Source organism: Acanthopagrus latus, chromosome 2 (genome assembly GCF_904848185.1).
Source record: "Acanthopagrus latus isolate v.2019 chromosome 2, fAcaLat1.1, whole genome shotgun sequence".
NCBI lineage: Eukaryota > Metazoa > Chordata > Actinopteri > Spariformes > Sparidae > Acanthopagrus > Acanthopagrus latus.
In genome coordinates this window covers 24,470,153-24,495,932 of record NC_051040.1, presented here as the reverse complement: position 1 = coordinate 24,495,932, position 25,780 = coordinate 24,470,153, and the positions used below count along the sequence as shown (strand labels likewise).

The 25,780-nt window shown below is 42.2% G+C and overlaps 3 protein-coding genes across 4 annotated transcripts; all 3 read left to right on the top strand.

The window, feature by feature from the left end:
• The first annotated feature begins 1,086 nt into the window (after window positions 1–1,086).
• On the top strand, window positions 1,087–2,520 carry LOC119008812. Its single transcript, XM_037079485.1, has 4 exons — window positions 1,087–1,093; window positions 1,222–1,344; window positions 1,444–1,584; window positions 1,740–2,520. The coding sequence occupies exons 1-4, from the start codon at window positions 1,087–1,089 to the stop codon at window positions 2,171–2,173; spliced, it is 705 nt and encodes a 234-aa protein (XP_036935380.1). The 3' UTR covers window positions 2,174–2,520.
• Window positions 2,521–6,204: 3,684 nt separating this feature from the next.
• Window positions 6,205–11,465, top strand: cbln18 (cerebellin 18). Its single transcript, XM_037078395.1, has 7 exons — window positions 6,205–6,294; window positions 7,648–7,753; window positions 8,037–8,219; window positions 8,593–8,742; window positions 8,888–8,976; window positions 9,112–9,192; window positions 9,302–11,465. Exons 2-7 carry the CDS (start codon window positions 7,648–7,650, stop codon window positions 9,455–9,457), a joined length of 765 nt encoding a protein of 254 aa, XP_036934290.1. The 5' UTR covers window positions 6,205–6,294; the 3' UTR covers window positions 9,458–11,465.
• Window positions 11,466–18,436: 6,971 nt separating this feature from the next.
• On the top strand, window positions 18,437–25,364 carry tagln (transgelin). 2 transcript variants are annotated; one of them, XM_037078406.1, is made up of 6 exons: window positions 18,471–18,587; window positions 22,672–22,714; window positions 23,621–23,809; window positions 23,936–24,107; window positions 24,552–24,654; window positions 24,747–25,364. In XM_037078406.1, the coding sequence occupies exons 2-6, from the start codon at window positions 22,703–22,705 to the stop codon at window positions 24,883–24,885; spliced, it is 615 nt and encodes a 204-aa protein (XP_036934301.1). In that variant the 5' UTR covers window positions 18,471–18,587; window positions 22,672–22,702; the 3' UTR covers window positions 24,886–25,364. The 2 variants fall into 2 exon arrangements, with proteins under 2 accessions (XP_036934310.1, XP_036934301.1); XM_037078415.1 differs by lacking the exon at window positions 22,672–22,714 and having other exon boundaries at window positions 18,437–18,587.
• Window positions 25,365–25,780: the final 416 nt, after the last annotated feature.

Sequence of the window (25,780 nt, the reverse complement as noted above, 5' to 3'; positions counted from 1 at the left end):
CCATTTCTGTAATGAACACAGTGAAGAAGACGGCATCAGGATGAAATGAGATGTGACCTATAACACATTCAATATTTCTACCACTTGTAGAGCCATTTTGAATATCCCCCTTTTCATTATTTAACACAGCAGCAGGAGCAGATTGGATTCATTTTTACAGCAGGACAGGGCATCTGCCTGACACAGGGAGGACATTTGGGGTATATACTGTATATCAATTAGAACATTTATATCATCGGATATTTATCAGATCCATAAAATGATAGTAGATAAATATAAAAAACAAAAAGCCAATTTGCTTTCATGGACTTAACAGATGTGATGGCCACACGCTGATACTGTAGATAACATTACGCACCTTAACACGTTATTTGCAATTTGCCAGTAAACAGTGAACAGAAGGAGGAGGAGAAGAAAAAGCACAGCGCAAGTACAAGTGTACACGTTTTTAACACGACAAATGTTATTGAGCTATAGAATGTGAAATCATCCACCTTTCCTCACCACATATCAGCCCTTCTAACCTTCAAGTGTGCCTAAACTACAGTTTAAGAATTTATATTTGAAATACAGAAATGTGAAGTCATCAGTTATCGGTATTGGCCACGAGAAGCAGGGAGTTGTCGGTCCTCGCATCTGCTGAAAAAGAACCCACATCATGCATCCCTAATTTGTCAATGCCAAGAAAAACGCAAAAATTGTTCTCCTTGTCGTGCAGCTCTTCAGACCACGTGTCCTGCTGCTGAGACGCTTCATCTGTCCAGACGACACATGATACCTGCCCTTGGCGTGTGACCAACTGCACAAAGCCCCGGAGGGCGTGTGTCTACCTGCGTGTGATTCTAGAAAGTGAGAGCACCTGATGATAATGATAAAAGTTATACAGTTATAAAGGCTAAATAGGGCGGATGATTAAAATGAAAATATAAAAGAAAAAAAAAAAACAGGGAGGAGCGATGATAAGGAATCAAACTGAGAGGTAGGAAGGGAGGAGCGTTGAGAAAATTATATATCCATGACACTTCCTCTACTGATCAGTCCGTCACACCTTCCATCCCTCTGAAGCTAGCATCACTAAGTGTCAACATGAGAGGTGAGACTTGATTTGTTTACAGAAGTAGCACTGGTTCAGATAGACTGTGCAACACTGCAGTGACAGGCAACGAATGCTAAGCTCCCTCTGGGTTCAATGCTATAATCCTTCTGCTCTTTGCCCACCAGCTATTGTACTGCTGTGCCTGCTGCATGCAGCTTACGGCCAGACTGTTGAACCTGACGTGTTAACACAGGATTATCTTTGGGAGCCAGTTGAAGACCCGAATCAAGGCCCCAATGCAGACAGTGGTGAGGAACTGTGGGCGTGTGATGATTGTGTCTATGTGTATTCTTTTTTTATACTCATATATTTTTTTCTTCCGTTCTTTTATGTGCTTTTTTGTTCAGCGTGTGAACTGGACCGGGGCTCTTGCAGCTGCTGTCATACTGTGCGGGAGGTGCACCGGCTGAGGACGTACTTTAACACCAGCCTGAACGAGCTGGACGTGTTATACTCGCAGACGGTCCAGAGTTTCAGCAACATGAAAGGTGAGGGACAAACCCGCGGCTCACACGAGGCGGGGCAGAGTGCAGATCTTGAAGAGGGAAAATGCACTTTAAGCTGTTCTCAATGACAATGAAGTGACACCAGTCTACTTTTTACTTCTCTAACCCTTTGTTGTCTCCACCATTTGCCTCCCCAGACGGCCGCACTGCCTTCTCTGTCGCTCTATTCAGTAGCGGTAATTTTAAGTGTTTCGGTCCCTTCCCTAACACCAGGGATGTCGTCTACGAACACGTGTTCCTAAACCTGGGCAACAGCTACAATACGACTACCGGCATCTTCACTGTTCCCCACTCCGGAGTCTACAGCCTGGCCCTCACAGCCTACAGTGACGCTGGCTCTCGCGGTGCCCCACTGGCCATCTGTGCCAATCTGCAGGTCAACGGCACTGTGGTGACTGGGTCTACAGATATCAATACGCAAGACCAAGAGGACAGTTTCACAATTGCCGTGGCCTTGGAGCTGAACACTGGTGACGAGGTGACTGTCAGCCTGCCCACCAGTTGTTTTCTCTGCGATGACACAAGCCACTATAACACTTTCAGTGCCTTTCTGCTTTATTGTAATGAGTAAGTTAAATGGGTGCAGTGTACTGGTGTTGGTACCAACTCTTGGCCTACTGGCAAGGTTAGAGTCTGCTCAATGAAATCTTTCTGTGGTGACTCATCTAAATCTACTTTAGCTGTCTTTTAAATCAGTCACATCTCGGTGCAACCCAAGCAGTTTGAAAGCTTAAAAAACCTCAAACCTGTAACAGCTTGTGTTTTTCTTGCTGGTGTAATGATGTCATGTAATGTTTGGGAGAAATGCGTGTTCCACCCAGTCACCTGTAAAATGTCAAGGAAATAAATCTGCAAAATGCAGTTGTCATTACAGTTGATTTTGTTTCAACTGAGATGTGTGATGTGTGCATTAAAGAGATTGTCGACGAAACTGAAACATAACCCTTACTCTGCTGTCTGTGTTCGATCATTTGAATGTTAGCCCTTAACACATATTTCAATTTTAATAAAAGCACTTTATTCACAATTTGGTTTACTCTGTGTATGAACCTTCCTGACAGAACATTGTGCCGTGAAATGAAAAGGAAAGCCACATGATGCGCCCGGTGCAGTAGAATCCCTAATACAGTACAGGATACTGGGGACAACATTAAGTGTCCGCAGAGTTTATGAGGCACATATGTAAGAAAATGACCTACGGTGTGCAACAGTTTTAACAAACCAAATAAAGTTTTGGTAATGTTCTCTTGGGGTACTTGAATTATTACGTTACTTTACCCTACATTACGTGTAGGCACACAGCAGTGGTTCCCAAACTGGGTGAAGGACCATTGCAGTTGAGAGGTGCATGTGGCCTGATCAAGTCGCACACACCTGGTCAAACTCTGAATGGTCAAAACACACACAGACACACACACAACAGCCATGTTGCCTGCTGGTGAAAAGGGGATTTTTCTTAGCTTCTGAACGGGAGATTGACAGAAAAAACTTGGGGACCATTAAATCGCAGTGATTGAGTATTATTCAACAGTTTGGTCCAGAGAGGCACATCAGCAAAAAGAAGTGCAAAGGGGACACAGTTCTAACCTACTAAGCTGCTGCACATGTAAATCCCTAAATACATTATGTTCAACCTTGTCAGCCCCTAGATCCTCTTTAACAACTCAACAGCTCTTTGGCCTGTAGTCCTTGTCTATATGCATTTGATGCCTCGGCTTGACTTGACTTGGTTAGAATTAGTGCCTGAGACCAGGGCAGCAGGGATTTGCATCTTCATTTCCCACTTTAAGGTGTGTAACTGATGGCAAGCTTGACTTGAGTTGATGATATTCAGGTGCAGCAAGCTGATCCATATCTGTAACTAGTGGTCAAAGATGCGGTTGTAAAATGGTGGATAAACACATTTCATTTCACAGTACAAATCTCCTGTTATTTTCTTTTTCAAAGGCTCTTTTATTATAAAGTAGCAAAATCGGGAAATCTTCAGTTTGCAGCAGCAACAGCTTGAAACGACTCCTGCACAAACAGGGATGCTGGAGAGAAACTAAACTTCTAACCACAGACAATGTTAGAAGCTGCAAAAGTACTGAGAATTGAGACCGACAGACACAGATCATTTTAAAAACATCATTCACTCTGGTCTCCTGCACAGACATGAGCTGAGGTGCAGCAGACACTAGTTAGAGGAGGAGGATGCACTCAAGAGATGGTCCATCAGCTCGGCACAACTGGTAATAGAAGGGGAAAACGGGATGGCTCTCTCATGGATATATATCAGCGTATATGATGGCCGATACAGTATGTGCTGATATGAAAACTCTTTCAAGATTATAATGCAGAGAGAGATGCTTGGCATGATTTACGGTTACTGAATTCCTGGTAAATACAACAAGTTCCGTTACAGTCATGGTAGACAATAAAATGTATTGTTAACATGTGGACTTTCTTGTTCTTTATAATGCTCTGCATCATCTCCTGTTTTGATGTTGTTCAAAGTAATACAGCTGATAGAGGTTGCCACCTAACAAGAAACATTAATATGGCTCATAATAAGCTGCTTTCACTGATGACTTAAATGGTCATTTTTCTGATGAGGGCAGGCTGGCACTACTTCTATGTAGGTTAACATACTGTACATTTCTTCAACTGTGAATGTTTTGGCACATGCAACAACTATATATTAACTCATTCATAGTTCATACTGTATATAATTTACAATGTGACATAGTTCCTCATTTGGTGTAGTGCTTTATGGTCATTTATGTGTTATGTCACCGTCATCAAATGTGTGAACACAGTTAACAGCAAAGGAAAGGCTTTTTCAATACTTTTCTAAATATCGACCATTATTATCATGCCATTATGTTTTCACATACATCTGTGGGATCTGTACAGCCAAACAAGGAGGTAGGAAGAAACAGTTCCAATACAAATATCTCAAACCTCAGAAAGTAATCTTAAATTATTTGGATTCTTTTATGTCATATTAGCAAAACATGGGCAGATTCTGACTGCTGACTGACATTCATCACAGGGAAATTACCTTATCACCTCAATATTTGAATATCTCAGAAAGACGACAAATCCTTTTTTTTTTTCTCTCACCATTAAGTTGTAATTCAAAGCTCTGGTTTGAAATCATATCTGAGGTCAGCAAGCAGAGAATGTCACTTTTGTCCCAAGCTGTTTTGGGACTCATCTCACGGACTCATGTGTGTTGACGAGAGGTCTGCAAAGCAGACATAGAACACCTGATACAGCCTGGCCTCAATCTAGCAGATAAGGCTGTGTGAAGAACCAGGGCAGCTGACCTGGGACACCATACACGCAGATGGCCATTAAAACCACACAGACAATGTGCTGTCCCCTGGAGCCGAATCAACTTTAAAGGTGTCTGCCAACACAGGAAACACCCTGTTACCTAATAGGAGTAAAGGAACATCAAGGACAGTAGCAAATGACTGTTTACCCTTTGGTTACAAACAACCAGGAGAGATGAATACAGCAGGAATAGTTGTACACGTAGTTGTTATTTAGCACGGATCCTGGTTTTATAAAAATAACAATGATCAATAAAAATCCTCTGAAGATTTAGCGATTATAGTCTAATCCAGTCATTTTTTTCTGTGACTTCATGGCTCTGAGTTTATTAGCCATAATGGAGACAAAGTGCCCCCGTCACAAAGGTCTCCCAAAAAATGGCTATCGTGATTTCTCTTCTAGACATAGACATAGTTATTAGCGACAGCTCCACAGTCCATAATTAAAATATATGAACAATGAAAGACCCACGTGACAAAATCTCAAAATCTGTTTTTGGTTGGCTCCCAGCTTCTTTGTTTGCCTGTCTTTCACACATGGACTTCCTTTGAATCTGTAGCTGCAAAACAAGATGAAAGATGGCAACACCTAGTAGTTCCTCTTTGTGACTTATAATAAATAAATAATGGCCCATAAGACATTATTTGCTCACAGGAACATCGAGTCCACTTTAGACGAGTAACTATCACTTATCACAACCAGCAACAATCAATTTCCAACAATATCTGAGGGGAAAGTAATCATGGGAGCACAGTATCGCTTCTCTATTCCTTCTATCTCAGCATGAGAACCAGGCTGCAGTACATTGTTCTCAGATCTAGGCCTTCATCGATGGACCGATAATGCTTTCCTATCAGCTTCTTTTGTCATCCTGTCTGTAGATCATTCTATCCACAGGGACCTAACAACAATATTCTCCGTACCTTTCTCTGAGCAGCTGGTGTCCTCTAGAATCACTGCAACACGACACCGCTGTCCTAATAAGGGGTATTATGGTCCCAACAATGGGGTGCTGAGAGATGCAACGCGATCAATACTTGTTCTCTCACACTAAAGCAAAACAATCGACTGCGATGTATTACCAGGGACATACGTGACTGTCTTTGGGGAGGAAGTTGAGGTGTCAGTTGAGGTGCCTCTGTGTGTGTGTGTGTGTGTGTGTGTGTGTGTGTGTGTGTGTGTGTGTGTGTGTGTGTGTGTGTGATGGGGTGGAGCTTCTGTCACATACCACCTCAAGGGGAGGGTCACCTGAAGTTCATCAATGAGACACCAAAACCGCTCCTCGTTTAAAACCCTCTCCCATGGTTTGACAAACTCACTAGAACGTGACATAGTCTTTCAGAGCGAGGAGAGAGAGGAACAAAAGAAACAGTAAGTTTTATGTTTCTATCCTTACTATATACATATACAAATATATATGTATATTGTTCATCAATTATATTGTTGAAAAAAACTCTGGCTGTTTCCAACCGATGGAGTGCCTTGATCAAGATTGGGACTAGTTTAATAGAGCTCTCTCTCAAAATATATTTATCATTGGACTATAAACCTCACAGCGCAGTAATTGGTTAAGCATGGGGATCGATTGGCGTCAGCTGTGTTATTTGTACTTTTGAATTATTGCCTTCAAATCAGTTACTGTATTGTTCTTGGTGATAAAGACAAAATATATTTCTGACCACTAGGGGGCAGAGGAGTCAAAAACAAAGCTACAAAAAAATATGATTTATAAAACTCATGAGACTAATTTGTTAATAGTGTCTACTTACATGCACAGCAGATACAGAAACTTCCTACTGTTAGTTGTGTTTCTGGTGCGCTCTGACAGCTTTGAACTCATCTTTTAGCTCAGTCATTCGCCCAGACAAGCATGTGGGTGTCTTGCTTGGATGTGTTTGAATATCTTGAAAAACTGCAGGCTGGTAGTCGACTCGGCGCTCTGTTGTTTAATGTCTGGCAGATAGCTAACATTGCCCAGTTCGGGTAAATCCTAGATTTTGTAAGGATTGATTTGATGATATGCAGGTCAAAGTTGCCTCAAAAAACAAAGATAGATACCAGGCTAAATTTGTAGACGCCAAGGTAACATAAAACATTGTTCCATCAATACTGTAAGGACGTTATTAATCATTAATAACCTACCTGCATACTGTGTTTTTTGTTTGTTTGGGTCTTTTTGTAAAAATGGCTGCCCTCAATTATTTGCATGTTCTGCAGTTAATGAGAGCAGTCATAGCCAGTATTTGTGGTTGGAGTTCCAAAACACCAGGCTAAAAGTCTCACAAAAAGACTTGAGTCTTTATAATAGTAATAAGAATATTGCCTAATGCAGATTTAAACAGACTGAATTCTGACTTGGCACACAAGCACCAGGTCCAAAAAACAACATCAAACTGACTGAATTTCACAAATTCATTTACATTTACGCTTTTGTTCAAAGTGACTTACAGTAATTCATACATATATTCACACACTGATGGTGGTGGCTGCCATGAAACATGCTGACCAGCACATCAGGACTAGTTTGGGGTTCAGTATTTTGCCCAAAGACACTTTGACATGCAGACCAGGGGAAGAGAACCAGCGATCTTCTGGTCACAAGACACTGGCTCTGTTATGATCACCCCAGATAGATGCGACCCTGAGTTAAATTCAAGGAGTGTAGCAACAGTATTACGTGTAAATTTCCTCATGACACAGCTTTGAGCATTTTTTTTTTTTCAGATGCTTGTATTACCAGTTTTGTTCCTGCTGGGGTCGCTGTTTTTCTGTGGTCACGTGGAGGCCAGCCAGCCCAGCACCACCATTGAGATGCTGAAAATGGCTGCACGTAAGCCACACTAACTGGCACATTTCATCCCTCCAGCAGTCAGTCACACAGCATATATGCAGCATATATTTCATGTTCACGGTGCTTATTATGCAGCTGAACATCTTATGATTGCTATGCATCCAACATATGTGCTTCTGAAACTTGAATTCTCTCAGATAGAGCAAGCATGTTCCATGCAGAGAGAGTCACACACCTTAGCCCTTCATGTTGAACTTGTCCCTTACATACTCCCCACCCCCTTTCTGTTTTCTGTCTTTCTGTTCACCACCTCTTCATCCAGTCCAATATGAGGGACCGCTGACCTGTCACAAGGGGATGGACTGCAATTGTGCCTTCAACCACCAGCGCGGCTGCTGCTGTGCAGCCAATGATATGTACAAAGTAGAAGAGGAAACCTTCATAAGGATTAAATATCTGTGGCATGATATCAGCACACTGTCACACAAAGTACACAGCCTCACAGGTAAACACATGTTTAGGGTGATGGATGGTTGGTTTAGACCAGCGGTTCCCCAACTTTTTCCCTTTGAGGGGTAAAACTGCAACTTAATGGTGAGCCAAGGGGTCTATTGTTTAATAGTGTTAACATGAAAATGGTACTAGGATCCAAAGTTCCTTGTGTTTGACTCACTTCCTGCACAAAGTGACATCATATTTAAAGCAACTTTTACATCACACAAAAATAAAAGCATAAACTGCAGTTTACATTGTGCAGCCTTGATAGTGACCAACATATCTGGTAATAAACGCACAAAAGTTAAGTTTCAAAGATACCTGTTGGATGCTGAGCTTTGCTGCACGTATAATAAATCTTTCTCTCTCTCTCTTACTCTCAGAGTGCCACAAGGTTTCCTTCACAGCCACCATCGTCCCAGATGATCTTATCCCACCCTCTCAGAAGTGCTTTGGTCCTTTCAATACTAATGTGTCAATTCCCTACACCAACGTCACTCTTAACCATGGGGGCGGATATAACCCCTCCTTGGGTAGGAAACACACACACACACACACACACACACACACAGAGGGAGTAAAATTAAATGTGACATGCCTTTTTCTCCATCCTGAATTAAAGCCTTATGTAAGACCCATATCATTCCAGTTCAGCTAACTCTTCACCTCCCTCTCCAGGTACCTTCACTGCTCCTTGTGCCGGTTACTATTCCTTTTCCTACACAGTCTACTCATATGTGGAACAGGATGACCGCCTCTACCATAAAGTAAACAAACCAGTTAGACTTGACAAATATATCACTGCAGCATATGTGTCTGTGGTTTACCTGCCTATTAACAGCAAGCAATATGTCCCATAAGTTTAGAAGAAGGGTTCAGTTTGTGTTTTGTTGTGACTGCAGGTTCAGATGTTGAAGAATGGGAAGCCCGTGGTTGGTGTGTGGGAGAACAACCGAGAAGATGGTGAAGACAGTGCCACTCAGGTAAAAAGTGAAAACAATTAGTGACCAAATTGCAAACTAGATGATAAAAAAAAAAAACATACTATGTGACCATGACAGGTTTTCTAATGACTCCTGTCCATGCTTTCAGGTTGTGATGGTGATGATGAATGAGGGCGATCAGGTCTACATGGAGCTGATCAGTGGGAGGAAGCTCTGTTCAGACCTGCAGTACAATATCTTTACAGGTTACATGTTGTACCCTAAAACTGAGGAGTATGAGCATGAGTACGTTTATGAGTACTAGCTGGAGATCTGAGCTACTTAAAGGGTAACTGCACCAATTTTACACATTGAAGTGTGTTGTCAGGTCTCGGGGCATAGTACTGCATATGTAAAATAAAGCGGTATAAAGCCTGAACATTGGAAGCTGCTTTTGTAATGGGTTAAACTGCCTCTAATGATGTCACTTTGTGGTAAGGTTGCATTGTGGGTAGTGCAGGCGTCAGGTTTTGAAAGGGAAGAACTACGCAAGGAATAAGAAAGGCAATATCTCAGGCTCAGTTTTGATCGTCTGTTTTGAACTCTCCATCACGAGCGCAACACAGTTGTAGGAGTGCGATGCTAGACCAGTGGACCACTTTTCAAAACGTGGTGCCTACGTTACCCATAATTCAAGAAAGAGTGACATCACTGGAGGCAATTTAGCAGAGTACATGCAGCTTCCTCTGGAGCCACAAAAGACTTTATACTGCTTGGAGTTACCTTTTAAACTTTCTGAATCCATTTATCCTCATTCGACTGTGATCCTGACTTTCGAAAACAAAGCATACTTTATTATATGTGGACCCACCAGAAGTAGGTTTGTGACCTATCATGGGACAGGTCCTGTAGTTTAAGAACCCCTGCAGTAGAGATAAATAACACCTTACAGGTCTTACATACATAGACTGGTGCATGTGTATGCAGTCATTTGTGATAAATCAGAAAGGAGGCATGATTTTATTTTTCGCATAGTGTAAAAACATGTTTGGAAATATTCGTATCATTAAAAAACATATGAGCACACCACCATGATTGTGTCTGTGTACAGAGTTGATTCATGTCACTATTGGGGATGTTACATACACTACGTACATTACCTGGAGATTTACTGTAACCATGGGCACATTCACACTCCAGTCCTCGCCTTCATTTGATTGAGGGTTGGGTAGGGTGACCAGTTGGGAATGGGTGAAAGCTGGGACAGGGGATTTGGGCGTGGGTGTGGTCACTCTGGTAAGAGTGACCAGTAAAAGACACAAAGGTCAACGCCAAAAACATTTTTTTATCCATGAAATCTGCTGTCTGTCAGTGGAAACAAACCCCACAATTATTGTGCTGTATGCAGAGTAGACGGATTCATTTCCCTCCATAATTGCTATTGTAATTCAACAACTTCATGATGTCACCTCTCACAGTAGACCCTCATGTTTTATTTATTATTTACTGTACACAGCCAAAAAACAATAGTATTTACTGATTTATTAGGGAATAACTAATCAATAATTAGGACAGGATTCAGGATTCTTGTAATTTTGTTGCCTTTTGTTGTCTTTGGTAGGGTTTTTAGCTGCGGCGATGTGGACTGCAGGGGGTTTTTGAAAAAAGTCACACCCAGCTAAGGAAAAAAAGTTAAAACACAATTAAGCAGCACCAACAACCAAAAACATGATGGAATGTAACGTAATGTTCAATGTGCACTCTCTCATCTGGCTTTGTGTTCCAGCTTAAAACCAAACTGATGACTTTCATCATTGTTTACTATTATTTCTTAATCTGTCGATTTTGTAGGAGCGTCACTTATAGGACCACCGTGCCAACAGTAGAGCAACGTCTTAGCTTCTGCTTTGTTTTTTTAATAGCAGTCAGAAAACTGCTTTCAGGTGCATTATAGCCATCTTCTGGATCAGCGGGGGTTAAACATTACACCATCATGTCATGCAATGACACTCCGCCACACCCTCTGAGTGAGGCCTAACCATAACCTTAACCTAACCTGAACCTTGCCCCGTCTCTAACCTTAACAACTGACCCACATAAAGCTTTTCCCAAGTTGGGGACACAGTTTTTTTGTCCCCAAGTGGACAAGTCATCCCAGAGTAAGTGGTCTGTAGTCTGAAATTTGTCTCTTTTGTCTGAAATGTGTCACTTCCTTGACTATCTTAACAACATCTTGCCTAACCTCACCTTAACCATTTTTTCCAAACTGGGTACACACACACACACACACACACACACACACACACACACACACACACACACACACACACCAATTTATTTCCGACAGCACCTGAAGACAATAAGGACTGCAAGGTTTTCGTGTTTATTATTAGAACAAAGAATAAGTCAACATCCTCAACACAAAACCACCTGATAATGCTACCACTTTGAAAACTCTCTTTTTAAAGGTGCTATAAAGTTTACTATTGTTATTATAATAATATCAATTATTATTATTATTATTATTATTATTAATAAAGTATGCCCATTGAACATGATAAACTTAACTTTGTATTGACATACTACCCTTCTCCTTCTGAGCATGTTAGCATGCTGATATTGATAAGTGTGTTATATACATCGTGCCTAAACAGCTTCAAAGAGCAAGCATAGCTCTGAGAGGATTTTGTTGATTAGTTTGTATTACTCAGAGAATGTTATGTCCCTCTTGATCAGGATTTTTGACAGACTATGTTTAATACCACCAAAAATCTAATACCAATGCGGGGCAAAATGTGTTCTTACCTCAAGAAAAATAATGACATACATTTTAAATTCAATACTGTACAATTACTACATACTACAACATAAAGCCATTTGAGAGGATTTTTTTTTCCATCCTCCAGGATGACCTCCGTCACAGGATGGCTGAGGAAATCAGCCATCTCCAGCAAAACACCCTGGAGAAGGAGGAACATTATGAAAGACAGCTGGACGAGCTGAAAACTCAGTTACCTCCAAACAGCAACACACTCTTGCAGACATAGTACAAGGAGCTAATAAGAAATGCTCCCCATACTGTGTCTTTCAGACAAGCTATATGTATGCTGTGTGTGTGGACTTAACAAGCCCTCCCCATGCTTCGATGGGTTTTCCCCAGGTGCTCCGGTTACTCATAATTTAAAAAGAATTATATATATATATATATATATATATATATATATATAATTCTTTTTAAATTATGAGTATATATATATATATATATATATAATTCTTTTTAAATTATGAGTAACCGGAGCACCTGGGGAAAACCCACAGAAGCATGGGGAGGGCTTGTTAAGTCCACACACATAGCATACATATAGCTTGTCTGAAAGACACAGTATGGGGAGCATTTCTTATTAGCTCCTTGTACTATGTCTGCAAGAGTGTGTTGCTGTTTGGAGGTAACTGAGTTTTCAGCTCGTCCAGCTGTCTTTCATAATGTTCCTCCTTCTCCAGGGTGTTTTGCTGGAGATGGCTGATTTCCTCAGCCATCCTGTGACGGAGGTCATCCTGCTCAGCCCTCAAGTTGGTAATCATCTGCAAGACTTTTAACACTGTGTCTGTGTGAGCCTTGATTTCCTTCTCAAGCTCCCGCTGCAGAGATTCAGCCTGCTGTCTCACAGTGATGACTTCAGCTTCAGTGGCTGATTCTGTCCAGTTTGTCTTGGAGAAGGTTGTTCTTCTGAGCTCAGCACTGAACTCCTCATGGCTGGATGTTTGTGCCATTTTCAGCTCCTCGTGCTGTTGTTAAAGGAGCTTTCTTTGCTGGACTTCCTTCTGAAGCTCATGTTGGAGAGTCTCAGCCTGCTGTCTGACAGTGTTGACAGTTTCATACCTTTGGCTGATCTCTTGATGTAAAGCGTTGATCTTGTCCAGTTCTTCGTGGAGAAGCTTGTTCTTCTGCTCCTCCACCTGGAGCTCAGCTCCTGTTTCTTCGAGCTCTTGGATAAGTCTCTCCTGAGACATGTCTGTGGGGCGCTCGCTAGAGTACTCCATTTATTTTGGCTGGTATATTCTGTCTCAGAAAAATGCTGTTGTTGTCTCTGATGAACAGATATTGTTGCGCTGTTCCTCACTTTTCTTTCTCACGTTAACACGACTGTGTCTGTGCTCGATGAAAAGTCAGTCTGAAGAGCTGTTGTCCTGTGAACCTGCCCTTAATATAGGCCCGGAATGGAATGTTGCTGTGGAGGTTCTATTTGGCTTTGATTGTTGCTTTGATTTCACACACACACACACAAAATACACCGTGCTTATCCTACTGCTGCACCATCTGATGATTTGCACGTCACAATTTAAATGTTAATCAACCAAGACTAATAGGGCTGCATAGGGCATATTATATGCTAAAGAACTAAAGAAAACTATACATGTCTACAAGGGGCAGCGGCAGCATATATTGTCTCATCAAGCTGTAAATAGATAAGCTCAGAACTGTATAATATTAATCTGTCAGGTGCTGGCAGCACTGTTGTACCAATAATGTACTTATTATAACTGTAACGTGGTGTTATTTTCTTTTCCTCACAATATGAACACAAAAACTAACTTACATACTGACCTGCTTTATATTTCAATGTTCCACATGTTGAGAATCCACAAGGATTCAGCATCTTTCTCTGTGAAGTCTATTTCATTTAATGTTGGAAGGTAAGTTAGAAAAATACCAGTTCATAGTCAGACAACAGAGGACCGAAATTCCACAGTAAATGATTGGTGATAATAAGAGCTGGGTTGAACTATTTTCAGTAAATCTTTTACAAAACTACAGACCAAGAAAAATGAAACAGTAATCATCAACTTTTTATAGAATGCATGCTATGACATGAACCATGCATACCAATGTAAAGACGAGAGGCTGTTACTGGTCAGTTTGCAGCCCGCCATTACAGCATTAGTTGAACTGTCCACTCAGGCCATGAATGGAAAAAGTTAGCAGTGAGAGGCTTTATTATCATTTGGGAATGATAACAGTGGGTCATAGCACCGCTGCTGCTAGCATTAGGCCTATGACAGTACTGTGTAATACTGTAAACAAGAGCCTTGCATGGAAGCTGATTAACCGCAGGCAGGCTAAGTAGATTCCTTCAGTGGAATAAACACATGATGTAGGAGCAGCTTACACACATGCTGGCCACATTTTCACGCGCACACACACACACACACACACACACACACACACACTATGAGAGTTGAGACATGCCAGTCATTCCAGTAGGAGGCTTCTGGAAGTTAGCAGAAAGGACCGGCCAACTGCTCGTCTGCTGGGGTTATTTTTGCGTGTCCGAAACAAAAGAGACAACTTGTTAATTAAGGAGCTTTTAAGATGGTGGTGGTTGGTTGATTTCGTTACCTTTGGACGGAGCCAGGCTAACTCTTTCCTCTCTTTCCAGTGTTTATGCTGAGCTAAACACCTGCTTATAACCTTAAACTAACTAACACATAATAGTGGTGTTGATCTTGATTTGGCCATAAAGCACATCTTAACTCTTATAAGGATAACAGTCTCACTCACTGAAGAGGATGAGATGACACCAGGATATATTTCCTTTTTTCGGTAAAAGTGCTACATTGTGGATTTTAAAGGGAATCCATTCATAAGTCCAGGGATGCACTAAAACACACCTAAGCATTAAACTACCACATTGCAATCTAATGTCTTGCGTTGATGAGTTTACTGTATATTGCATTTGGAAGTAGAACAGTATGATCACCATAATAATTATTTCAAAAGCGCAATATGTAATCTATGCCATTTAGGGTCTCTCAGTCAAAAGAATGAAAACATGAAGGACGTTGATGATTTTTTTTTGAAGAAGCAGGGCATCATGGGAGCCGAAAAACAACCACCACTGCCTGATGAATGTATCTGACGTGGTGCAGGCAAAAATGTTGATAGATGAGATCATCTATTCAGGCTTTTCCCACGTTGCATTTAGTCACGCCGACTTCCTTGCTCACTCTCTGATGTATCATCTGGTGTTTATCTCTCAGGTCTGTTACAGTTTAACAGATGTAATGTTGGTGCTGACTACAAACAAAACTCACTACATCATAACAATGTGATGCCTTGAAAACTAGTGTGATGAAGTAAACATGTATGTAATGCTGTGATCCTGCCCTCTCACTGAAGCTACATGGTGCAGGAACAAGTCATAGGGAGGCGGAGTGGCTGAGACAGAGACACCACTCACCCTCTGACCTGTCAGGACATGGACTGAAGCCCTCTGAGGGGGGCCTGTGGCGTTTTATCGTGGATCATCTGTGTCCTGTATGTTCGGGAGTGGGGCCTCGATGGATCAGACTTGCTCCAGCATGTGTTACAGATGCTCTATCAGATTGGGATTTGGGGAATTTGGAGGCCCGGTCAACGGCTCGGACCCTTTACAGTGTTTGCGCTGACATATGTTCAGGGCCTCAGACCGCGGCCAAATGGTTGCATTTTGCGACCAAAATTTGAGACTGTGACTGAATTTTATATTTAGTCGCACATGTGAGTAGTGAATTTGCCAGTGTTTTTTTTGTTTTTTTTCACTGGTACGTGGAAGGGGCCAATCAAAGAATCTGGAATCACAGCTGGTTGGCCAATATGTGTGAGAGGGCGATGGAATGACAAAATGAACTAACTCTTGATGCTTATTTTCTCCCGGTTAAACTTGGCATTGTGCCAAAGTCAAAGCGTAAGTGCAAGTCTGAAGAGTGTCGTGAAAAAAGTCAGAAAATGCTGTTTTTGTGAAGAATGGTTACGCAAATTTGACTGGTTAAGATTTCTCAGAGTGTCTGCTGTGGCTAGGTGCTGCAGCAGCTGGGTTGTTGTTCAGGAGGTTGGTGGTTCGATTCCTGCCTTCTCCTTTAGAGAAGGGGCGGCTATAGCTCAGCGGGTAGAGCAGGTCGACTAGTGATCGGAAGGTCACTGGTTCAAATCCCAGCTCTGGGCAGGGCTGAGCTGCATGTCGAAGTGTCCTTGAGCGAGATACTGAACCCCACATTGCTCACTAGTGAGGGCCCTGCGATGAGCTGGCGACCTATCCAGGGAGCACCCTGCCCTCGCCCTGAGACAAGGCTGGGATTGACTCCAGCAGTAACACCCCGCAACCCCATGGAGAGGGATAAGCGGTTATTTATATTTTTATATATATACATAGCACAGTGTATATACACTGTGTTTCTAGAGCCCTGATGTTGCATTCCATTATCTATTTATTTGATTTGTTTTCATTTAGGCATTTTTAATCTCCTACAGTTCTCCTCAGGGTCACCTCTCAAAGGAAAATCAATCAGATAAATACACACCTAATAAAACACATGAGAGTGTGTACTACAACATCTGGCTCTGGTCGATGGAGCGGCTGAGCCAAGCGAGATTTAATGAGAGGACTACAGCCAGATGGCATTTTAATATTACAGAACCAAAAATGGGAGGACAGATGAGACAAAACAAAAGATGCAACAAGGGAACGTTTCAGTGATTATGAGGCAAATGTGCATCATGTAGACTCACACATGTGAACACAGTTGTGTAAACATGGCAACGATACAGACTTATGTCTTAGCCAAGAGGAAACAAGACTTGAGATATAATCACAAGCACGTTCTCTCTGGCTTTGAAAGCTATTTTTAGAGATAAATGTTTGATAAGTACTCAACATAATATAGACTTATTATTAAAATGAGTAGACTTGTGCAACTTTGATATGTTACTGCTAACTAACGAGCCATTGAGAGCCTTTTTTGTAACTACTTTAGCTAAATGAATTTCTCTACTGGGTGTGGTATATCATATCGTTCACAATAATACCAGTGTAGCATTTATTATTTAATATTCTGACTTGGTGATGTAAAGACATCATACCATGAAAGTAAAAGTAGCAGTTGTCTACAAGGACACCCCACCCCCTCCCATGGGTGGTGCCATTGTTGTATGCCGTCAGACAGCTGCTCCCTCATGAAGTCGAGGTAGATTATTTTGCCCCAAATTTCCAAGATGGAATCCGACCAGTGTTCCATCGCACTTTTTCTAGATGGAGTTTCAAGAGTTTTGAGTTCTGAGTTGCCTGGAAGGCAGCATTAGTTCCAAAATGACGAGACAACCTCTCCAGAGTAGTGTGGGTATGGTTTAGTTAAAAAAGATCAGCTGTGCAACAAACCAAAGGTAATATGTAAGAAGTGCAGGGCTGTGACCATAAAATGGAGCTACACAACAAACCCCAAGGAGAGCATTATTTTGAGTCCTAAACCAACAATCCTTTTCAGTATTTTGTCAGATCATCAAGATTAGCATCCTGCAGAAGTATCCTGAGATGTTGCCGTATTATTTTAGGGCGGCAACGCCAAACCCTAATCCCACGTATGTGTTATATTAAGGGCGTCTACGTATGAGCTTCTCATCCTGTGAGTGTGATCTATCTAACCTCAGACTTTCCACTGAGGGAGAAGAGCCAACTGCAGTTATAAGCATATGTTCAACACCTCATATATTCGAGCAGGACTGCTGTGCCAAAAAGTGTCTGTAATGGAATGGAAGGGATGGAAATGTCATAAGTGGTGGTGGTGGAGTTTACATGGACACGCACACACACACACACACACGAGCACTGGGTGCAGCTACTGAAAAGGACCCGACATACATGGAGTTCTCAACTGAATTATGGTGGTTCTGTTACTCCTCCTCTCCTCTCCTCTCCTCTCCTCTCCTCTCCTCTCCTCTTTCTCTCATGCATGCCTTTCTCTCTTTCTGCCTCATGTCATCTCATCCTCCTTCCCTCCCTCGCCGTCTAAAAACTTTGGAGATTAGCGAGCCACTTCTGACATCGCTCCTTCTCTACAACAGGACAGGACCAATACCTACATTCTGTTTTTTTGCACACCCGGCATCTCCTGTCCAAGTCCCGTCTCCACTCCTCCCTCTCCACCCTTTCCATCAGCCCCTATCTTTTCCCTCACCACCTTGCTGCCACTTCGAGCGAGGAGGGATGTGGTGAAAGTATTTGGAGAATTCCTGCTGACCAAAACCAACGCTGCCTGGCTGCTGGCTCTCCTCTACATGGAACGGCTCTACCCAAATAAGGCTGGGCTTTTTAACTAGACGTGAGGGGGAAGAGACGTGCAGACAGGGAGAGGGAGCTGCTGAAAGGCCATTGCCCTTTTAAGGATGAAGTTTCCTTTTTCCCTTCCCCTCTCTCCCCCCTATTTCTCTGTCATGCTCCCTCCCTCCTCCTCCCTCCCTCTCTCCCTCTCTCCCTCTCTTTCAGTAGGATAGTGAAGTCATCTTGCCTCGTCTGTTCCTTTTAAGCCGGCATTTTTGAGAGGGAGGTCCCTGTGGTGCATATACAAACACTCAGTCAAGCATCCACACTCACCCCTCACACTGCACTAGTAGCCAGCAGAGATCTGACCTATTCCTTCACACAGTGAGTATACTTCTTTAATTTCATTCCTCCACATAGGATAACGCTGCGGAGCCGGACTTGGCACAAGCCAAGCTGGCAGATGGCTTGACAGAAGGCTTTCATTTGAGTTTTCTTAACTTCTTATCAAAAAATATGCATACGAGTCATTCATCTCCCATGTTTGAATATAAGGTGACCATAGCAGAAGTTGTAGTCGTTTCAAAACAGGAGCAATGTAGTCATTCAAAAGTCCAATGAAAGATTTGTATGCAAATATATACACTTTGAGATGCATCTGCATTTGAGATATATATATATATATATATATATATATATATATATATGTATATATATATATATATATATATATATATATATATGTATATATATATATATACCGAGATAATATTTAAAGCTTCTGTTGCAAATTATATTAGTATCTCATATTTTATATCTTATATAGTATCTGTAGTATATATTAGTATATTATATTTTGTTTGATTTGCAGTTACATACGATCCTGCTTCACTGTTTAAGATTACTATTAGTTAGTGACACGTGATCCATTGGTTATTATTCACTTGTTCAGTATATAAGAATAATCATCCGCTAAAAGCTTCTTTTTTTGATGTAGTCTGGTTGAACACAAATCGTCTCTGTTTTTTAGTGAGATTTCCTGAATGACGTAGTTGACGGAGGATTGTCTCACTGCAAATGGACTCAGTGTTTACCCTCAGTATGGCTCAGATGACGTTTGAGGGGTTAATATGCTTTTCCATGTCAGCCAGGAGGGGAGAATTGGGGAGGCTGAGCCAGACGGCGTTTCATATCTCTCTCAGTGTACATACTTTTATTTGCACAAGCAAATGATCCACTGCCATACATGGACTTTGGAAGCCTGTGAATTTGCAAGGTATGGGAGGTAGCCACACCTCCTAATGAGGAAACAGATACAGAGGGATGGATGAAAGATATTTCAGCGAGGCGGCTCTCCCTAACTTTCATTCTCTGTGTGGGATTAAGGGTGTGCTATGATGAGACAAGCTCTGCCATATCTCAAAGCTTGCTGTCATGTAATCATTAAAGCAACATTAAGAAGAAATTGTAAAAAAAAAAAAAAAAAAAAACAGTACACAGTTCACTACACAGTTCAGGAACATTACAAGACACTGGACAATTGCAAGTCATTATTTTGAGGTTTAAAAAGAAGTTATATATAAATGTTGCTTCAAAGATGGCAGCGCACCCAGTGATTCCAGTAAAAACTGGGCCAGCAGTACCAGAAGGGAAGCACCAGTGTTAACAGCAGGGGCAGATAACACAATCTCTACTGCCAATCCTGTGGCAGCACATGAACCAGGAGATAACCACATCCGTGCAACGAAGCAGGGGCTCCGGTGTTGAGTTGCACTGGACAGCACCACACACACTTACAGCTGAAACACATCAGCTCAGACACACAGCAGATATAAAGTTTGTCAGAATGATCAGAGGTCTTGGCAGCGATTTCAGAAAAAAAGCTTTCATCACTCATAAAAGTAGGACAACTCCAAACCAAGATTTCTGCACAGCCACGCAACAAAACAGCTCTTAATGTAAGGATGTGGTTAAGGACGTAGAGCACCTTCAACCAGCTGACTCCGATGACATCAACTTAACTAACCTCGATCTCTAAAAAAAAAACAAAAAAAAACACGTATTACAGTGACTGTAAAGTCCCCGGGAGTTTATTTAAACCAATTCATTATACGGCGGTTGGCTGGTTGACTGTAGAGGAGACGAGGCTGCATGACAGCATATCCCCTCAGGCTGCCACAGCAGCCACAGCCCTCACACTGGTTTCCTGTTCTGGCATTAGGCAGATTTACCATGGTAATAGAGAAACAGAGCAGGGAAAATACAACTGTGAAAGACAGAGGTGAAGTCATGTTTGTGGGATACAGTACAGTAACAAAGTAAGGATTTTAGGCCTTATTTTACTTAAAATCTCTCTTTTTCCCCTCCATATTCCATATGCAAGAGGATTACTTTATTTCTTTGCTCACTCACTTTTCTTTTGTCCTATATAGTAATAGTAGCATATTCTATATGACATATTATACATGTTGCCAAAACAGATTTTATGAATTGTTGTAAAAGTTGTTATGTGTAGCAGGTGTACCTGTAGAAACAACTGTGCTGGTATGAAAAGTTGCAGAGATCAGTGTACAGTAGTATCCCTTGTTTGATACCACAATAGTTGTCTCAAGCTGTATGTTGAAATGCAGTTCTCCAGAGTGTTTTTATATCATATGTCTCATGAACACTGAGTTACATACTTAAGGAGAGGCAGCCAGACAGCACAGAAGCTGGTTTAGCAGCAGATAGTCTTGAGTTACTGGACCTGGGCCGGGTCCCAAGGATAACAGGTCCCCAGATACACATAAATACCAGAAATAGAGAGCAGGCCCTAACGGACTTATTTAACCTCCAAAAATAATATGTGATCTTTGTATGGTTGTCATGGAAGACAAACATGCCGACTGATAGAAGGCGGAAGATCATGCTTCTCTTCTCTTCTCTTCTCTTCTCTTCTCTTCTCTTCTCTTCTCTCAAGACAGGAGAAGGCATTGAATGCAAAATGTGGTGAACATAACTTCTATTTCTTTTGCCTACAAAGAGGCCTGTGAGTGTGATTTGCACTTGTGGGTCAGGGAGTAGTTTATAAGACTAAGAACTTGAGGCCAGTGGGGAAAAAAAGGACAAGTAAACGGCATACCAGACAAACATTACGCTGCTATAAAGATTACATAATGATGCATATCAGTGAGAATAACAAGGGCTATGCCCGTGTTTGTCTGCGCCGGAGGGAGAGAATGGCAGACAGACAAAGAGACAATAAAGTCCTCTAAAATCTTAACTTGCGGTTGTATGTAAGTGAGCGTGTTGCCCAGCATGTGTGTTTGGTTTCTTGCGGTCTGGACAGGCCCCGCATTCTGGGCAGGAACCCATCAATGCGGTTGGCACACAGACTCTAATATGCGGACGGGCTGTCTATCCATTTGCAGTGGTGGAAAACCCTGCTTCATCTGGCATTAAAACACTAGTATTAAAGGTGCAATATTTAAGAACTGGCCACCTGTCACATTCATACCCAAAACAAACGAAGGGCAGCGCATCACCAGACTTACCGCAAAATGCTGCCAGCTGCAGCTGTCGTAAGCTGGTTAGCTCAGTTAGATGTGCAGCTAGCTGTTTAGACTCGAGGCTTGGAGACGTGGAGAGTTCAAGTGTTTTTACAGCCAGCAAATGAGCTTTGGGCCGAGACGGTCCAGGGCTAGCTGGTTAGCATGCTAACTTAAATAGATATCTCTGCAACGCAACACACAGACATCATCCTGTCCAGACTGGTATCTCTTCACATTGTGTTGATTATTTTTGGTCATTTTTGGACGTTTTCAACTAAAGATCTTACATATTGCACCTTTAAGTCCTGCATTCAAAATGTAACTTGGTATGATTTGAAGTAAAGCGCTTTCATAGCCTCATTCCTACCGCTCTTTTCAGATCATTGTAGCCGACAGCTGTTTGTGGTGAAATCACTCTTACAAACCCTCTGTACATCACCTCCCCAACACCCGAACAGTACACAGACAAAGCATGTGTGCCAGCATTGTGCTCACGCAGGCACAAGTTTTGTTTTCCAATGAAGTCTTTGTATATACAGTTTAGTCTGAAGTTAAGTAGAAAAAAAGAAAAACATGGAAATGATGTTATAAAGCAAAGCAGAGCGAGGTGAAAGAAAAGGAGGAAAGAACAGAAAGACAGAGGAAAGGAACACGAGGTAATAGGTGAAGGAAAGAAGGACAAAAAGGACAAAAAGAGTATTAGCTTGTGTATTGAAAACAAAAAACAATGCGATGAACGCTACAGCCAAAAAAATCACGGTGACAGATGGAAAACAACTCCATGCGCTCAACAATGTACAAAAGTGTCGTGTATTGTTGCTGGACAGACGTTTGTTGTTGCCGGTGGTAACAACATTCCCGGTCCTGTGCAAGAGAAGAGCCTCCTCTATTAGACTCCTGGGTCTGACCTTTAACACTTGAACTTTGAACCTCCCCAGGAACAGGAAGTTGAAGTGACCTGACATCAAGATGGCAACAAAGGTTGGATGGTGCAGACAGCACTTTGACATCAGGTTTTGCACTTGGCTGTTGGCCCAAAGGCAATACAGAAGCATAAGGCAAAAAAAAAAGAAAGTGCTGGCAATGTGTTGACAGAGACCAGGGGAAAGAGAGCGAGTGCGTGTGTGTGTGTGTGTGTGTGTGTGTAAGAGGTGAAATTATGCAAAAAAAAAAAAAAAAAAATCAACTGGCGCATCAAGAGCTCCCATTGTACACCACTTTGCCTGGGACACAGGTCCTGATAGGGCTAAATGGTCTGCAGAAGGAGAGACTCAGCTTGTTAACGCTGCTGTTCTGGAAAATGTGTTCAAGAGCATTTACGCTTATATATACACGCTTTTGACCTGCATGTCCTCGGTGTTTGTACCAGCATATATTATATGCAGAACAGTATAGAAGAAGTGTCCTTATTGCTGTATATTCAGTATATGTGTCTTCCTCTGGATTATTCGCACACACGTGCATGATTGTTTATAAAGGCTGTATACACACACTACGCCACTATGAGCTAAATGTAAGTGCTAATGTTAATGTTTGCATTGCCTAAAAACAACCCTTTTGGACCAAACTGGTAGCAATACTGGGATTTTAACTCCTTAGAAATAAGTAAGTTCATTAACTCCTTATGTTGTCATGAATATACACACTACTGTAATTTGCCAAGATGGAAGGAAGGGTGATACCGGTGAAAATCTGACTTCTATTAATCACATACTTAGATTAAATTCTTTCTCCAGAGATCAGTTTTTGTGTTTTTTCCCCACTTTACTTCATTGCCTCTCTGTTTGTCTCCCTCCCCACATTGCCTCGCTCTCCCATCTCCCTCCGCTGTATTGTCCACCGCCCCTCTCCTACTCCATTCCTCGATTTCACACTCTCACCTCCCAGGGAGTCGGCATGGCTAACAAAGGTCCATCCTTCGGCCTGAGCCGGCAGGTTCAGGATAAGATCGACAGCAAGTACGACCCTGACCTGGAGCTGATCCTGGTGGAGTGGATCTGCCGTCAGTGCGGCTCGGGCGTGGGAAGGCCAGAGGCGGGCAAAGCGGGATTCCAGGCCTGGCTGAAAGACGGATGTGTGAGTGCAACAGTTGGATTGCTTGGTTTTTTTTTAAGACATCATGACGTGCTCAGGTTAATGATCTGTTTATTGCCTCTCCGTCTATGTCATCTCCTCCTCTGTCTCTGGACCTCACCTGCCCAGGTCCTGAGTGAACTAATCAACAGTCTGTCTGCCGGAGACAAACCTGTGAAGAAGATCGCAAGCTCATCCATGGCCTTCAAACAGATGGAGCAGATCTCCCAGTTCCTCACTGCTGCCGAGAACTATGGTGTCACCAAGACCGACATGTTCCAGACCGTGGACCTATGGGAAGGTCAGAGGGGTTTCATGGTCTTCATTCCTAAGCTATTGCAAAAATCTAACGCTAGAAAAACGAGACTTGAGCTGCGTTTCCAGTGCAGGAACTCTTCCCAGGGAGTAGGATCTCTGTGTTCTCAACGCAGGGACCATAGTCCAAGTTGAGTGCTGGGACATTTTTTTATCCCCCAAAAAGTCCTCAGTCACGCTACTGTAACTGGCCTCCGTTGTTGTTCTCAGAGCTGCACGTGGCTCCAGTCTAGATGTTCATCACAAAGCTGCTGGTTATCAGTTTTTCAGTAGATCCTTTAGCAACAACCAAAAAGGCTTTTTTGCTATTGCTGGGCATTTGAGTCGTATGTTTGGTATTTTGACAGGGGAACAAAACGCTTGGATAAGTTTTCATAATGTGAATCATGCTACGGTTGACAATGCTATCTGCATGTGTGCTTGTGGACAGCTAAGGATCTGGCGGCGGTGCAGAGGACCCTGTCAGCTCTGGGTAGCTTGGCCATCACCAAGGATGAAGGCACATACAATGGAGACCCTAACTGGTTCTTCAAGTGAGTCCAGTGCGAAGAGAAGCGGCGGTTTTCATGGAACACAGCAGAGTTTGGCTGACTAATTAAGCAACATTTCCCATGATGTTTTGCAGGAAAGCACAGGAGAACAAGCGAGAGTTCAGCGATGACCAGCTGAAGGCGGGCAAGAACGTGATTGGCCTACAGATGGGGTCCAATAAGGGAGCCAGTCAGGAGGGCATGAGCTATGGAAGACCCCGACAGATCCTGTAAAATCACTGTGACACACGTACTCAAAACCTCTTCATGCCCCTTGCACCTTCTTATCGCCTGTAAGCGTCTAACTGGTCCATTACAACTCTGCTTTAAAATCCTTGTCTGCTTTAGAGTTTAGTTACTTTCTAATAAGTGCCCCCCACTTCCTTGGTCTCCGGTGACTAGTGCAGAGCTCACTATGCTTAGTCCTCCGCACCACAGCTAGGACCAGCACAACTGAATGTTTGTAGTCTTCAGTTGAAATTGTAGTCATAAAATTGACAAATGCATTGGAGGTAAAAACACCAAAAACACCACGTGCCAAAGTCGAGCTGTTCCTTCCCTCTACAAGGTTCAAGGAACGGCACTTGTATAACAGAAAGCTGAGCAGTTCCATCCAGCCAGTTTTCATCCAACACTTCCATCAACGCTTCGCCTGCTGTATCAGTGCCAATATTTTTGTACATTGTCTTATTAAAAAATGACTTTAAAATATCTGTCTGAATTCACTTTGTTACTCTGGGTAGTTTTTGGAATTGGGGAAAAATATCACCATACACTGGAACGTTCTTTTACCACTTACATAGGAACGGCACACAAGTGTGTCTTTAAACAATACTCAAATGCCCACACAGCAACTCTTTCGACAAACAGTTCATGGGGCAAATTACCTGTTAATAAAGTACTGCCAATATTTTGGTTGACGACCAAAATCAAGGCGATCTTATGACATTCCCATCTACTTTAGGTGTACTTGGGGATTATAGATAATTAGTGAATGACAGCATGCTAACAAGCTAAAACAGGATAGTGACCATGGTAAACATGAACAGCTAAGCACTAACATGCAAAAATAAGCACCTTAGCAAGGTCATTAGTTGGTGTTATGTTAGCATGATGACGTAGCAGCTAA

Bases quoted from the DNA above. Each gene is read 5' to 3' on its own strand.
- LOC119008812 (XM_037079485.1), top strand. The intron at 1,345-1,443 runs GTGAGGAACTGT...TTTTTTGTTCAG, and splicing joins AGGCCCCAATGCAGACAGTG to CGTGTGAACTGGACCGGGGC. The intron at 1,585-1,739 runs GTGAGGGACAAA...TTGCCTCCCCAG, and splicing joins GAGTTTCAGCAACATGAAAG to ACGGCCGCACTGCCTTCTCT.
- cbln18 (XM_037078395.1), top strand. From the start codon at position 7,648: ATGCTTGTATTACCAGTTTTGTTCCTGCTGGGGTCGCTGTTTTTCTGT. The intron at 8,220-8,592 runs GTAAACACATGT...TCTTACTCTCAG, and splicing joins CAAAGTACACAGCCTCACAG to AGTGCCACAAGGTTTCCTTC. The intron at 8,743-8,887 runs GTAGGAAACACA...CTCCCTCTCCAG, and splicing joins CGGATATAACCCCTCCTTGG to GTACCTTCACTGCTCCTTGT.
- tagln (XM_037078406.1), top strand. The intron at 23,810-23,935 runs GTGAGTGCAACA...TCACCTGCCCAG, and splicing joins CCTGGCTGAAAGACGGATGT to GTCCTGAGTGAACTAATCAA. The intron at 24,108-24,551 runs GTCAGAGGGGTT...GCTTGTGGACAG, and splicing joins GACCGTGGACCTATGGGAAG to CTAAGGATCTGGCGGCGGTG.